Below are 15,439 nucleotides of genomic sequence, written 5' to 3'. Positions count from 1 at the left end.
GAACAACCTAGAGATAACCGGCTTATCACCCTAGAAGCACACATAGCCTCTAGCAGTTCTGGCAAAACCTCCTCAGAAACTAAAAAGGAGATAGAACACCTAGAAGACCAATTTTGAGGATTACAGGTAAATAGGCTTTACCAACCTAAGGTAAACCCAACCAGCCTTACCAAGAATTGGTATCCCAAACCTACACCCCCTGACCTTCAGTATGAGGAAATGTCCACCTAGTTCACAGTGTCTAGTGGTAAACTCTATGAATGGAACATAGATGGTTTATCCGAACAAGAAATCCTAAACAAAATCCAGCATATAACCATGTAGCCAATAATTACCTAAATGATGGCATCCAGAATACCGAGGTTGTAGAGCTCATAGTTTTAGGATTCACTGGAAAGCTATTAGTCTGGTGGAATAACTGTTTAACAGAAGCTTCCAAGGAAGATATTAAACATGCTGTCCAAAAAGATGAGGATGAGAACCCTATCTTTGACGAACGTATAGGAAGAGGTATTCCCGATGGAGTCAATACCCTGATCTATACGATCATGAAACACTTCATAGATAAACCCAGCAATATCACATCTAGGATTTACAACCAGTTGAGTAACCTTAGATGTAAGAACCTTGGAGAATACCGGTGGTATGAGGATGTATTCACCACCCGTGTCATGCATAGAAGCGATTGTAACTCTCCATTTTGGAAGGAGAAGTTCATTAATGGCTTACCCACATTGTTTGGACAGAAGGTCAAAGAAACTCTTGCTAGCCCCTTAGGTGTCATAGATTATGATAGCCTAACCTATGGAGACATCTCAAGCACAATCCAAAATGAAGGAATGAAGATGTGTAGAGATCTCAAAATCCAGAGTCAAGCCAACAAGAGCAAAGCCAAGTACGAAATAGGGAATTTCTGTACCCAATATGACTTACCTTCAATCATCCCCAAAAGGAAATCCAAACACAGAGAAGAAGAACCCTCTGAAAAATCCCATAGGAAGAAAACAGCCTCCAAACATTATAGAAAAAAGAAGTTCAAAACTAATGATTTCTATAAGAAAGGCAAATCCAAATCCACAAGAGAATTCATACCTAAAACATCAGGAACATGTTTTAAGTGTGGGAAGAAAGGTCATTTCCAGAAATAGTGTAGAGCTAAGGCCAAAACCCTTATCAATACCCTCATTAGTGATTGAACCAATAAAGAAGAAATCTTCAAACTATTAGAACTCGACCGCCCAAGTAGTGAGTCCAGTGAAGAAGAGAAACACCAACTGTTTAGGACTTCCTCTGAAACCTCTAGGGTATCTTCTAGCTCCTCTAGTGACACAGATGAAATCCTAGCCTGCCAAGATAGTTGTTGTAGAAACAAGACTATCAAAAAAGTCCTTTCTAAGCAAGAAGAACTGCTCTTAGATCTCATAGAACAGATTAAAGACCCAGTTGAGAAATCTCAGAGACTTAGCGAGTTCCACAAAACCCTAGTCAAGGAAGCCAGTACATCCAAACCTAGGTTTCAGGAACCCAAAGTTGATTTGGAGAAAATCTACAATAGGTTTACCAAATCCAAGAAAGAGATAACCATCCAAGATCTCCAGAAAGAGATTAAGGATACCAAATCAGAAGTAAGAAACCTTAGGCAAGAGTTAGTCATCCTTAGGGTTGATCACGGTCTCATGGACCAAAGAGTCAAACATTTGGAAAACATTTCTCATCAAGGCAATGAGGACAGAATCTCATTACAGAACCCTTCAGATGAAGAAGATGATGAAACAGTTAACCCTACTACAGATATGGGACCCGAACCATCCAATGGATCGTTCTTGCAAACCATCAGTAGAATTAACTTCCAGAAATGGCACTCCAAAATCAGGATTGTCATAAGCAGAGATTTTGAATTTGAGGTAGTAGCCCTAATAGATTCAGGCGCTAATCTCAACTGCATTCAAGAAGGAATCATCCCCTCTAAATACTTCCAGAAAACCAAAGAACGGTTAACTTCCGCAAGTGGAGGAAAAATGCAGATTGAATTCAAAATCCCAAAAGCACATGTTTGCCAAGACAATGCGTGTTTCAAAACCACCTTTGTTCTTGTCAAGAATATGACAGATAGGGTCATCTTAGGAAACCCATTGATGTGTCTGTTGTATCCTTTCATCACGGATAGTGAAGGAATCACTACCCATCCCTTTGGCCAACCAGTAAAGTTTAAGTTTCTTAGGAACCCTGAACCAAGAGAGATTGAATATCTCCAAGAAGTTTTTGTTTCTAAAAATCTTAACCTCATCAATGCCAAAACCTCCTCATATTGTCCAAATCAAGCCAAGAACCTTGATCAAATTGTACCATCCATCATATTTAATAATTCTGTGAGTCCCAGTCAACCTCATAAATTATCATCTCATCACATTGCATATAAAAGAATTTGTTCAATGACATCTCATGATTTTAACAAAAATGCTTTTAAAAACAACCATTTTGTTGATACAGGAATGTCTTCTTCAAATTCTAAGAAAAACAAAGGAAAGGCACCTATACAGGGATCTCCTCAGAAAATGCATGAAGGTGCTTCTTCTGGACAAGAACCCAGAAAAGCAACATCCCTTCAAAATATGTATCCAACAGCAGTTACATATTCTAGTGGTTATATGGCTATTACTCTTCAAGAAGTAAAAAACAAGGCTTTGTAATTTAGCAATGGAGTGTATACGGATCTCCCACCCTCCATTAAATTCATCCTTGATAACCTTCAGAGAGCTTTTACCCAAAATCACTATAACCTTTTCCAAAGAACCCTTAAAGCACTAGAATTACACATAGTTGAGCATGAGGCAGGAAATGCAATTCTCACTAGTAAACTCTTTGGCAAAAAGGATATCCATTCAATGGATAAAATGACTATTATGGGTACCGATTATGCTAGGTTAAGTCTTAAGACTCAAAACCAGCTAAAAGGTGCTGTTGCCAACTTACCTTCTGATATACAAGTACGTATTTTGGGAAGTAAGGCAATGTCTGAATCACATGACCAATGGTTCAAACATTTCAAAATGATGGTCACCACCCATTTCCCGGTTTACGGTGAAGAATCAAATGACATTGAAACTGACTTCATCCGTTCAGCCTGGAATGAATATTTTGGAAGTAGTCACAGGGTCTATGAAAAGAAACATCCTTTTCCCGGTCTAATAGTCAACTATGAAGACGGGGCAGATGATGAAGATAGAGATCCAAGTTGGCTTTCAAGAATGTTTGAATATGGCTTCATTAAGCTCACCAAGCTAACAAGCCATAGTCAAATCAGCCAATTCCCACAAATAATCCAACAGGTTGCTGCAAAGATCAAAAGTCCATTTGTATCCATCAGATGCTAGAGCACTCTCCCACAATGGGACGGTAACAATTGGATGTCAGTGCAACTTGCTCACCACCTTGTACTCATCAACGGGTGCACTCACAATGGCCTTTGGTATGAAGGAGACTCCTACCTATCCTATGATGACCCATTTGCTCTCGCAGAATGTTGGAAAAACTACTTCAATAATGAACTCCGCGATGTCACTGGCGAATTATGGGAAAATTATCATCTTGTAGGAAATACTGGCCGGATGACCATATTCACTACCAGACCATATTCAGAAGCCTTTACAACCCAGAGGCTTGACTATGTTGATCCCAGTCAATTCATAACACAGAATGCAGACTATGAACTTCTCCTATATTGCGAGTTTTGTAATCTATTTGACAAATACCATGAACATGACTGCAATTATAATGGGCCTGAATGGGATCCCTATGACGGGTATCCATCTGGTACTTCTGACTAAGAAAGTCTGAGCGGTCCCAGAAGTGGTTCCCGGATGCTCCATAAGCCTTAGAATAGCTCAAGAACCACCTTTGCACTCAGTTACTATTCCAGAATAGTACCTGCACCAGCAAGGTTGCCGACAAGCTACTATTCACTGCAAAGTTCCAGAACACTATGCAGAGTTACTATTCTAAAAAGCAAGGGGACAAAACACTATTCATAAATAGTGACCAGTTATTATTCACTCAACAGTGCCCTGACAGAATCATTAAAGTTACTATTTACTTTCGGCTGAAAAGATATTCACCTGATAGTAAAAGCAGTTTACCTTCCGTGATTTCCGCAATCTCCTAAACGGATCCAAGGCTTCCTCCAGCTATAAAAGGAACCCTTTGCTTCAGTTTTCAGTTGGTTCAGTTTGTAGGCTTAGTTCCTCACTACCTCAGAGGTCCAGTTTCACTTTGTACTAGAAATACATTGTAAACCTAAATGGCTCTCTTCTCATTCCCCCTAGTTTACACTTGTACTAGAACTACATTTGTAACCTATATAAGCTTCCGCACTGAGACTGTCCATTTGAACGGCACTCTCTCCCCCTGTGTGTAACTTACCCCCATATATATATATATATATATATATATAACCGAAACCTCTACTCACACCACAATTTTCCACGTCAGCACAATATTTAAAAAATAGAAATAAAAATAAAAACATTATAACTTCTCAAAACCCTAGCAACCTTACCCCTTTCTCAAGTTAAGAAATATAAAGCCACGGTTTCTGCAAACTCTCTCTCTCTCCAAACGTAAATATCAAATTCAACTCCTTTAGTTTCTCTTTGTATTTTTTAGGCTTCTATAGAGTTATAGTGGGTTATGTTGATTTTGTTTTTTGTGTGTGTGTGTGTATAGATGGTCATAATACTTCGGTATTCTAAGAGAAGTTTGTGTTTTCGTTAATTGAAGGCCTTAGAGAGACAACAATGTAGAAGACGATTTCAGTGGCAGCGGAAAGTAATTACTTTGTCTCATATTTTTGTTTTTTGAATTGATTTTATGTGCTTTTTAGACCCTTTTGGATCAATTTTGTTAATTGAGTGTTTTTTTTTTTTTTGGAAAGGGTCCAATTGGGGAAGGTTCTTTCAAAGGGTTACGATGACCGCACTTGGTGTCTGTATACTAATAGTGGGGGGTAAGTGCTATAAATTACTAACCATTTTAAGTGTATAATCTGTTTCTAAAATTTAAGTGGATGGAGGGGTTTAAGTTTGCTCAAATTAATAGAATCTTCACATGTTCTTGTAGTGGAAAGGCTTTGATAGTTTTTTTTGAGTTTATTCAAAGTCCTAATATATTAATAAGTTTGGATTATATAGTAACACAATCAAATTAAATTTGTTGCTACCTGTAGAATACTGTGTGAAGAAGTTGTTACAATGCTCAAATTTTAACTTCATTTTTGTTCACCATTGAATACTCATATAATCAATTTACAATTCAGTGTTCAAGAATTAAACCAAAATTCTAACTGCGCTATCATAAAATATTATTATTAGTATGAATCTTATGGAGTTATAGTGTTTAGGAATTAAACCAAAATTCTTTTAAATTATCTATAATATTTTGTCCTCCAAAAATTTTCTCCCTTTAATTTTAGTATATTGTGTTTCTTAAGCTATAGAGAGATTTTCTTTATTTATTATTCTCAATAATAAATCATTTTATTGCAATACCGGTAATTGTTTGAGAAATCCAATATGTTCATATCTCTATAGAATAGAGAATAGTAGAAGCCAATTTTATTACAACTACTTAAATTGAGTTCACTTAATTCCGTACAATTACAAAGTATAGCATGAAAGATAATGGAATTAATTGTTGTAATTTTTATTTTCTTTTCATATTTTGAATTTCCTCTATATTATTATTACAACTAAGCAAAGATTGAGAAAGTAACATTACTACTCTAATTTGAAGTTTAATGCGTCCTTCTCAAGTCATGGTCTTTATTTATATATTTGCAATTTATATTTCTAACCGTTGATGAGAAATTAAGGCTCAGTTGTACAATATGTGTAAATTCTTTAGAAGACTACTTTAAATAGTAAGTCAATATGTCTCTTACATTTGGGTATTAGTTAGAATTATTTTCAAATGATTGTACCAATAAAAGTGAATGTGTATAAATTTTGTTTAACTATCCCGTGCATCGCACAGGTTAGCAACTATACCCACAGATTCCTTAATTAAAACCCACCATACCCACCATACACACCATACGACCATACCCACAAACCAATAAAGATCTCCTTCCTCAGACCCACAGCAAAGACCACTTCTCCTTCCTCCAAAATGCAGACCCACCAACAAACCACCATATGCAACCTCAACTTTGTTGGTCGGTGATACACCATCACACCCAGCCCAGCCCAGTCGGCTCTACACCACACACCCAACCCAGCCCGTCGAAACTGGCCCAAAGGTAACTAATATACAAATTTAATTAGGACTCTATAACTGTTATCTTATAAATAGTTTATTCTTATTAGCCTTCTTCTTCTTCTTCTTCTTCTTCTTCTTCTTCTTCTTCTTTTTCTTTTTTTTTTCACGACTGTTCAATTTATAGGTTTCATTCTTAATTTTTGTTCTTCCATTCACTTTTATTTAGATATAATATTCCTGATTAATTTCTGCTTTTTTTATTGCCTTTCTCTTCAGTCTTTTCCTCCATTCGAATCAAGGTTAAAGGTATGGTATTCGTTTGCCTCTGTACTAAATTTCTAAATTTTTTTTAGTGCATCTATTTTTCTATGTACATCTAATTTCTAAATATTGTAGTGTTCTCTTTACATTTAAAGAACTCATGAAACTCAATTTGAATTGTAACTTATTATGGATGGGAACTCTACACCGTCAAGAAAGTTTTTGAATCTTTTGAAGGAACTGACAGCAATTCAGCTTGATAAAATGACAGAAGTACGTATTTTTTAATATAGCAAAATTACAAATATGATATTTAAGATGTGTATGTTCTAATACATTCCTCAACCTGTTATATTGCCAAGCTTACATCAGTGATACTTCAAATGAATGTAAACTTATCAACTGAACAAGGTGGTGATTTTACAAAATTTCAAAAAGTTGATGTTCAAAGCAATGTGTAACTCACACCAACATTTGTACTCAAGGAAAACAAAAGAACATATTCAGGGACTACTGTGAAACAATAAAGGATGAAGATACAAAAAACACTTTAAAGTTGTTTTTTAATCTCCAAGATTTTCTATGCACAGTTTGGTTTTAATGGATTTGTGATTTTGGTACTAAAGACATATTGGAATAAAAGAAAATTTTCTGCTTTTATACACAGTTTGGTTTTAAATTGAAACAAAGAGGAATTAAACTCTTATATTTAGTTATTAGAAGAGATAGCTTTACTTCAAAGTTTTTTTTTTTATAAAGCAAAGGATATTAAGATGGTTATAAGTAGCTGAGGTAATGCTTATAGGGTGCATAAATCTTCTTATTCTGTGGACTATGACATGGCGACCCCTTCTTATCTACCATTCTACATGCTTGTATTCAAGTTTGAAACTAATTAAGCCCTCTCTCTTAATAATGAAAACTATGGTCGTATGTCGAGTTCGTGTTTGGTTCAGCTATGAGTATTATGTTACATGAACCAAATAAAACTTAATAAATATAGGTTAAAAAAAGACAAAAATTACACAAAACCTATTCAATTTGATGAAAGAAATTAGAGTAAACAAATATATAAAAAATTTGTGTAAACAAATACATACCTGTAAGGTTGTAAGCAGAAGAAGAGAAGAAAAAAAAAATCATATAGTTGGTATTTATTATGAATTATTTGATATATATACACTATAGATTGAAGAAGTTGATATGAACAAAAAGTCTAATGTTAGTCTAATTTGTGAACATATGAATTATAGGAAAAGAAGATAAGAAAAAAATATTATATTAGTCCCTATTGTTATCTTTTGGATGAAAATTGATGACATGTCTAATGGCCAAAATAAAAAATAGCTTCCGTTGATGTGAGAATAAACTAAAATTTTATTTTGGCCGTTTTCCATGTCATTAATTTTCATACAAGATATAATAGTAGGGACTAAATTGACACGAGACTGAAAAGTTAGGGACTAAATTGATACAATTGAAAGGTTAGGAACTAAATTGAAATATGGTGTAAAAGATAGGGATCAAATATATACTTTACCCTATAATTTATGTAAAAAAAAAAAAAAAAAGGATTAGATGAAGAATCACATGTAACTTAAACAAAAGATAGCAATTACAATTTTGTGTCTATCCATTAGGTGTTTTAAAAAAAATAAAAAATAAAATAAAAGGTTGATATTAGTAGTTGTATACACATACTATGATTTTTTATTTTTTATTTTATTTTATTTTTTTTTTGTGATTATTAGCTCTTTGTCTTTGGTTGAAATCAATCAAGGGATTCCACAATTTATAGCAGCCAAGTATTTTAATCAAATGAATATTGTGGACAACTAAATTTCTAGTTTGAAATAAATCAAACAAGTAAAATAGTTTCACAAATATGGATTTGTATTGGTGAATATATGGTACAATTCTCTGAAATTACAAAAGAGTGATCCTCTGATTCGATCTCCTTGAAAGACTTGTTGATTGGAATTATAATAATGTGTTTTTGACTCGAACACCAAATAACCTTCAATTTGGCTGAAGGATGGATCAAAGACCCTTGAAATAGAATTACAATGAATCTCTGGCTATAAGCTTGTTAGAAATTCTTTATTCTTCATGTTCTTCGCGTGCTCTTTGAGGGTTTTGTGGTGGGAGTTCTTTGAGGCTTTTGAGGCTTGAATCTGTATAGCTTCATTGATTTACAATTTCTTGAAGTTTTTGGAGGCTTTTGAGCTAGATTCCAACAAACTTTAAGATTAAGGAAGGTAGTTTGGATAGTTCTGCTTTGAATATTCTTCGATTCTGAGGTTGAAGTTCTTTAAGGCATTGAGGCTTGATTCCTATAGAGTTTCTGTACTTCTGAGTGCTTCTGAATCTTCTTTGATGCTACTTATGCTTTGGACGACTTGTTATGTCCCAAGATGTCTTAGTATGTGTCCCAAGATGTGTTGGTGTGTCCAAATGCCTTAGAAGGCTTCTGTGCTATAGGAGTTTGAGGATGGGTGAGTGACATGTGGCAAAGTCTTATTGGTGACATGTGTCACAGTCTGATTGGAGGAGGTTTAATACTTTTTCTCCAAGACATGTGGCATCTTTTGAATGGCCGAAATGTCTTGATTTTCAAGGTGACACATGTCAGCACCCGATTGGATTGCTTATGTCATTGCTTACATGCGATAGGCTGCTTACGTCACTGCTTACACACGCTGATGTGTGATTGGTTTTTTGCATGCTTTTTATGCTTTTATTTCAACGACACTTGGCAAATTTCTATTGGGTTCTAGATAGTGATAGCAAAACCTAGGGTTGTCCATGGGTCGGGCTAGGTTGGGTTTGTGCCCAACCCAGACTCAACCCGACATTATTGGGTAGAGAAGATTTCAACCCACAATTGACCCAAATGAAGTTTCAGATCAACCGGGTTGAGTCGTATTGGTTTTCGGATGTGAATAGGTCAGTTTCGAGTTTTCCAATATTGCCGGATTTTGGCTGAAATCTAGCCAGATCGAGTCAGATTTGGTTGGATTTAATGAGATTTGGCCGATATTCCTTCGAATCTATGAAAATTTGGCCAAGATTTGGTCGAGATCTAACAAGATTTGGCCAAGTTAGAGTCGGGCTAATCAGAGTTTTGGCAGAGTTTGAGTAGATCTGGGCTAGATTCACCAAATTTAAGCATATCTAAGTGAAGAAGAGAGCAGATTTGGGCCAAATTTGAGTAGACCTGAGTAAAGGAAGGCCAAACATGGCTAGATTAGAGCTGAGAAGCGCTAGATTGTCGCCGGATCTAGGTAATTTTCGGCCTTCTTTGAGTTTTTGTCAGGTGGCTTAGGTTTTTTAGGATGAAACCTACCACTCGACCTGCCGGAGTTGGGTTCTGAAGGTTGAGGCTCGTCATCGACCCATCGGAGGTGTCAGTCCAACCGTGACGGGTCGGTTCCAGCCAGGTTGGTTGGTTCCGGCAAGTCTTCAGTTTGCATGGACACCCCTAGCAGAACCTAGTAGCAGTACATGACGCTTTGTAATTGGCCGTACTTTGTGGACTTTGTAGTATGAAGTTTCAACTTGTGATAAGTTAGGAATTTTCCCTCTCTACAAGTATTCTAGTAGATTGTTGACTCCACTCCAAATCAATATACTATTTTATCCTAATCAGTATCTTATGTTAATCAAATTAGTATTTTTGTACATTGTTCACTCTCGCTCTAAAATAGTATTCTATTTTATCCAAATCAGTATTCTATTTTAATCAAATTAGTGTTCTACTAAATTTTTAATTCCCACACCCAAATCAGTATACTATTTTATCCATATCAGTATTCTAGTATGTTTTAACTAGCAAGCTTAACCAGTTAAGTTACAACATATTACTTCTAAGAATTGTATTTGTATCTACAATTTTTTTTTTTTTTTTTTAATGAGTTGTATCTACAACTTTTTACATTCTTTTAGAACATGAAAATTTGACTTTAAAATGTTTATAAGTTGTATGAGAATATGATAACTAATAAGCTGGATAAGATGGAACGAGTGTGGAGGAATTGAAGAAGTTTTCGCAGTATTTTGGGTTTAGTTTGGAGAAGCGGATAGTGCGAGGCATTTGCATTTGAAGGAGAGGATGTTCAGATTCCATTGAATAGAATGTTGTTACGGAGTGACCAAAAGTTTATGCCAAGTGGAAATGAAATTTTGGCATGGTTCTTTATGATTCCCTTCTTTTGGGTTTGCTAAACTTATGGTCTGTGTTTTATTAACAAGAAAGGTTTTGCATGTACAAATGTAAACCACACATTTTAACATAGATACACTTTGTTCTCTTTTGTATTCTAAAAAGTTAGAAAGAAGAAAAGTTGATTGTGGAATGTTATGTTATATCATTGATCAATTAGACGATTAGTGTACCCTTTTGGAACGTTAAGTTCTTGTTCAAACTTTGATATTTCAGTACTATTAAATTCAGTGAACAAGTAGAAAATGTAAAATGGAGCCTTAAGTGCTCCGTCCCTCCCCATAACCTAGGTGCACTATCTTCTGCATATCCTTTTTCTTTAAAAAATTACCAATGTACTGAGCAAGTCAGTGGTAGTGTGGAACTATAATGCCTGTGTGGACATTCTATACTGCTTCATTCACAACACTGACTTGCATAGACTATGCAAAATAATTTGAAAATCTATTTTTAATGAAGCAAATTCAATGCAGTAAGCAAACCAGTAAGTAAACATGTTTAAGCTTATTTAACCGTGCTGAATGACAGGTTACTCTATGGTGGTGGTAATCCTTTCATGCTTAAATTTTAACCTACTGAAGGAAACATCAACTTTCCTGCTACCCGTTACATCTTCACTATGATTACATCTACAAAGCGAGCACAACCACACATACATAAAGAACAGGCCATGAATATCCAGGAATGCCGGCCATTTAGCTACATTCTCCATCTATTTGAAAAACATTCCATTAATGGTCAACAAATATGGACTGGGGCCCCGGAACACAAGAAAAAAACATTGCTGCACAATTTGGTACCATTAAGAAATTCCTTGGGCCCGACACAAAATTGTTAACTAAATTTAGACTCCCATGTTTTTTTTTTTTTTTTACCAACCCAAGAAAAAAGTATCCCTGTATCTTCATCGATCAGAGGATCCTTTTTGGCATGTTAGTATTCAACGTATGCACCAAGTAGACAGAGGCCTGGTTCTTCACTGTAATTTCTGTGAACTCTAAGGTCCAATCAACCTTCCAGAATGTTCATCTTCTATTTTAGATTCAAAACAATGTGCAGTGCAGGTTTTTTGAGACATTTTATCAAACACACATCATGCATTATTATTGCAACCATTCCCTACATATAATGTGATCAAAGAACTACATTGCTGTCAAAAGAACTACCTAGAATTTCAACAATAATAGAATACCATAATACCTCCAAAACATAGTCAAATAACAATTTTAACAATAAACGACTCTAATCAAGAGTATAGTCGAAACAGACAACACAATAATTACAGTTCCAAAGCCACAAAAAAAAAAAAAAAAAAAAAAAAAAAAACGCTATTTCCAATTCTTTCAAAATCATCTATGTTTGTATGTGCAATCATAAGGATATGTTTTGAAAATTATATTACTTACACATACTAAAACAATAAACTGATCTAAAACTCATATCCAAGAGATGCATAGACATGGGGATAAACAATTAGACAGAACCATTCACCTCAGAAACTTCATAAAAATCTAGGTTGAGCATGACTTCGAGCAAATCCATCTGTTGGCTAGGTTGGGCATGCCTATCCGCCCATCTGATTGAGAATCTCGAATCTGTTTAGCCTTGCTATCATCTGCTGGTCATCGCTTTCATTCAATCTAATGGTAACCGGAATAAAAAATATGATGGGGCAATGAGGAAAGATTTTGAAGGAGATTGTCAAATTTCGGGAGGCATGATGATAGAGATGGTCAGATTTTATTTTATTTTATTTTTATCGGATTTTAGAAATAGAAAATCAAAATTTTTGTATATAAAATCTGATTTTTTTTTTTTTTTCTGAGTTTTTCAACCAAATAGAGAGAAATTGTTTCAAAATTGTGCATAGGAAATACATTTTACAAGAGAGTGAGAGAAAGAAAGGGAGAGAGGAGTGTATAGGGAGGGAGATAATTTTTTTTTTTTTTTTTGAGAAAGCAGTGTTTGTTTTGTTTTTTTTTTTTAATAGTATTTTATATGTAGGAATATGAAACGGGTTTGTAACGGCTACCTAGGGATGGCCATGGGTAGGGTATGGATCGGGTATACCCATACCCTACCCGAAAATTTTACCCATGGATACCCGAATATTAATACCCATTAGTATCCATACCCGAATCTTACCCGGATATATTATCCACGGATATCCATACCCTACCCGAAACCCATTTAATTTTTTTTTTTTTAAATCCAAAACATTTTAACTTAAATTATTACCCCTCCACGTATATTTTTTCCCACTCTTTGGTCTGTTACTATTTTTTCCCAGCACCTGTTGAATCTGTCTGGTGACAGTAGCACCTCAGGATCTCCATATCGTAACCGGCTCAACGAGAGTGCTGCAGCTCCGGCGACGGCCACTGAAGATCTCATGAACATCGAGCTCGTCGTTGATTTCACTCTTCTTGATGATCCGCCTCCGACACCGTTGGTCTGTTACTATTTCTGTTAATCTTACCACCTGTTGAATCTGTCCGGTGACAGTAGCGCCTCAGGATCTCCACATCGTAACCGGCTCAACGAGAACGCTACTGCTCCGGCGACGGCCACCGAAGATCTCATGAACATCGGGCTCGTCGTTGATTTCATTCTTCTTGGTGATCCGCCTCCGACACCGTTGCTAGAGCCGGCGAATCTTTTCGACAACTGGAAGAATCCTCTTCATCGAAAAAACGGCGATTTCATTCCTCTGTAGTAGCGAAATGAGAAAACTCTTGGCTTTGTTATGGATCCAAACGTCGATGGTCGTTTGCTCCAGAAATTTCCTCTTCTGTACTGCCATGGTGACGTTGTTGCCAGCTCCATCACCATCCTCTCCGACGCTAAATTCCGTTCGAATCCAAACAAGTACGACCGCTTCAATAGGAAATCTCTTCCGTTGAATCTCTCCTCCCAGTAGTTATTGTGATTGCTGTTGTTGTTGTTGTTGTGGTTTCTCATCGGAGGGTCTGAGTGACAGTGAGAGAGAGAGTTTTTTTTTTTAATACGGGTCGGGTTTGGATAATATCCATACCCTACCCGAATAATTCGGGTAATATCCAAACCCTACCTGGTTAAGCTCTACCCATGATGAACCGGGTATTATCCAGAACATTTGGATCGGGTAGGGTTGGATATCCATTACCTAATGGGTATGGCCATCCCTACGGCTACCCAACAGTCCAAAATGTTGTATTTTTTTTTTCTTTGAGAGGAACTTAATTTTTTTTGAGAAACTTTTAAGATGAAGAACGTTGTATCTAATGAATTAGAAAATTGTAGCCACATGGAGTAAAGAGGAGTGGTCAACAAAAAGTTAAACGTTTCAGCTAAGAGTGGTCAACAAAAAGTCAAATATTTTGACTATTAGTTATTATATAGATATAGATCTAGATCTAGATATGGATATAATCATCATATATATATATATATAGATAAGAGCATCCACAGTTTGGTATTTGGCACATTTGCCACACCAAACACCAAAAATGCCCCTTTATTAGATGTGTTAAATGTGCTAAACTTTTACAACATGCTACAGTACCATCACAATTTTGGCACGGTATGGACAGATGTTGCATAATATATAATATTATTTTATTCTCGTTTTCTCTCTCCTCATCACAGATATCACTCTCTCTCCATCTTCTCACCTCTGTATTCTCTCTCATCTCTGTCTTCTCTATTCGTCTTCCACAGCACACCGATCACCAATGGCCGCCACTCAACGCCGCCGATCTCACCAAAGACCACCACATGATGCTACCGTTCATTTGTCTTCTCTATTTCGCTTTGGGTTCTTTTTTTTTTCCTTTTTTCTTTTTTCCGTTCACCTTTTTTGGCTGTGGTTTGATGGGTGGATTCGGATGGGCAGATTGGTGGTGGGTGGGTTGAGATGGGCAGATCGGTGGTGGGTGGGTTCGGGTTGTGGGTTATGGTGGTAGGCGAATCGGTGGCAGTGGGTGGGCGGCTGGTGGGCGAATCGGTGGTGGTGCCGATTTCTGTTTTGATCTGTTTTTGTCTTTGTTTTTCTGTTTTGGTGGTGGATTCGGCGGCGGTTGATTTTGGTGGTTGTGGTTTTTTTTTTTCCTGGTGATTGTGGCCGCAACAATTTTTCTGGTTGTTGTTGTTGTTGTTGCAGTGGTGGTTGATGATGATGATGATTTCTGATCTGTTTTTGTCTTTGTTTTTCTGTTTTGGTGGTGGATTCAGCAACGGTTGTGGGTTGATTTTGGTGGTTGTGGTTTTTTTTTTTTTTTTTTTTTTTTTTTTTTTTCTGGTGATTGTGGCCGCAACAATTTTTCTGGTTGTTGTTGTTGTTGTTCCAGTGGTGGTTGATGATGATGAGGGGAGGAATTTAATATATTATTTTAATATGTTGTAAATATTATTTTAATGTATAAAATTGAAGGATAAAACATCTGATAAATGAGATGTTGTAAAATAATAAAATAGGCTTTTGATGTTTCAAAATGGCATTTTTTTTACAACGTTTGCTGTGGATGCTCTAACTCACGTACATAAGTTTTTTTTAATAAGTAGTAAGATCAGATGACTTGTAAGTGTTTTGATAAGTAGTAAGATGAGATGGCCTTGCCGTACAGTAAAAAATTTAGAGGTTGTGATTCATTCAGGGACAGATCCAGGAATAAAGTGAAGATTTTTTTTTTCCTATTATTTTCAAAAAAAAACAAGTGAAAAATA

The 15,439-nt window shown here is 36.0% G+C and overlaps 1 protein-coding gene across 1 annotated transcript; it reads left to right on the top strand.

Moving 5' to 3' along the window:
- Positions 1-260: 260 nt before the first annotated feature.
- Positions 261-1,148, top strand: LOC115966882. Its single transcript, XM_031086025.1, has one exon. It carries the CDS (start codon positions 261-263, stop codon positions 1,146-1,148), a length of 888 nt encoding a protein of 295 aa, XP_030941885.1.
- Positions 1,149-15,439: the final 14,291 nt, after the last annotated feature.

The sequence above is a fragment of the Quercus lobata genome, chromosome 11 (genome assembly GCF_001633185.2).
Source record: "Quercus lobata isolate SW786 chromosome 11, ValleyOak3.0 Primary Assembly, whole genome shotgun sequence".
Lineage (NCBI taxonomy): Eukaryota > Viridiplantae > Streptophyta > Magnoliopsida > Fagales > Fagaceae > Quercus > Quercus lobata.
The sequence above is the reverse complement of the archived record's forward strand: the minus strand, read 5'-3'. Positions and strand labels throughout refer to the sequence as shown.

What these genes read in the sequence shown, in the direction of transcription:
- LOC115966882 (XM_031086025.1), top strand. Translation starts at nt 261, where the DNA reads ATGGAACATAGATGGTTTATCCGAACAAGAAATCCTAAACAAAATCCA.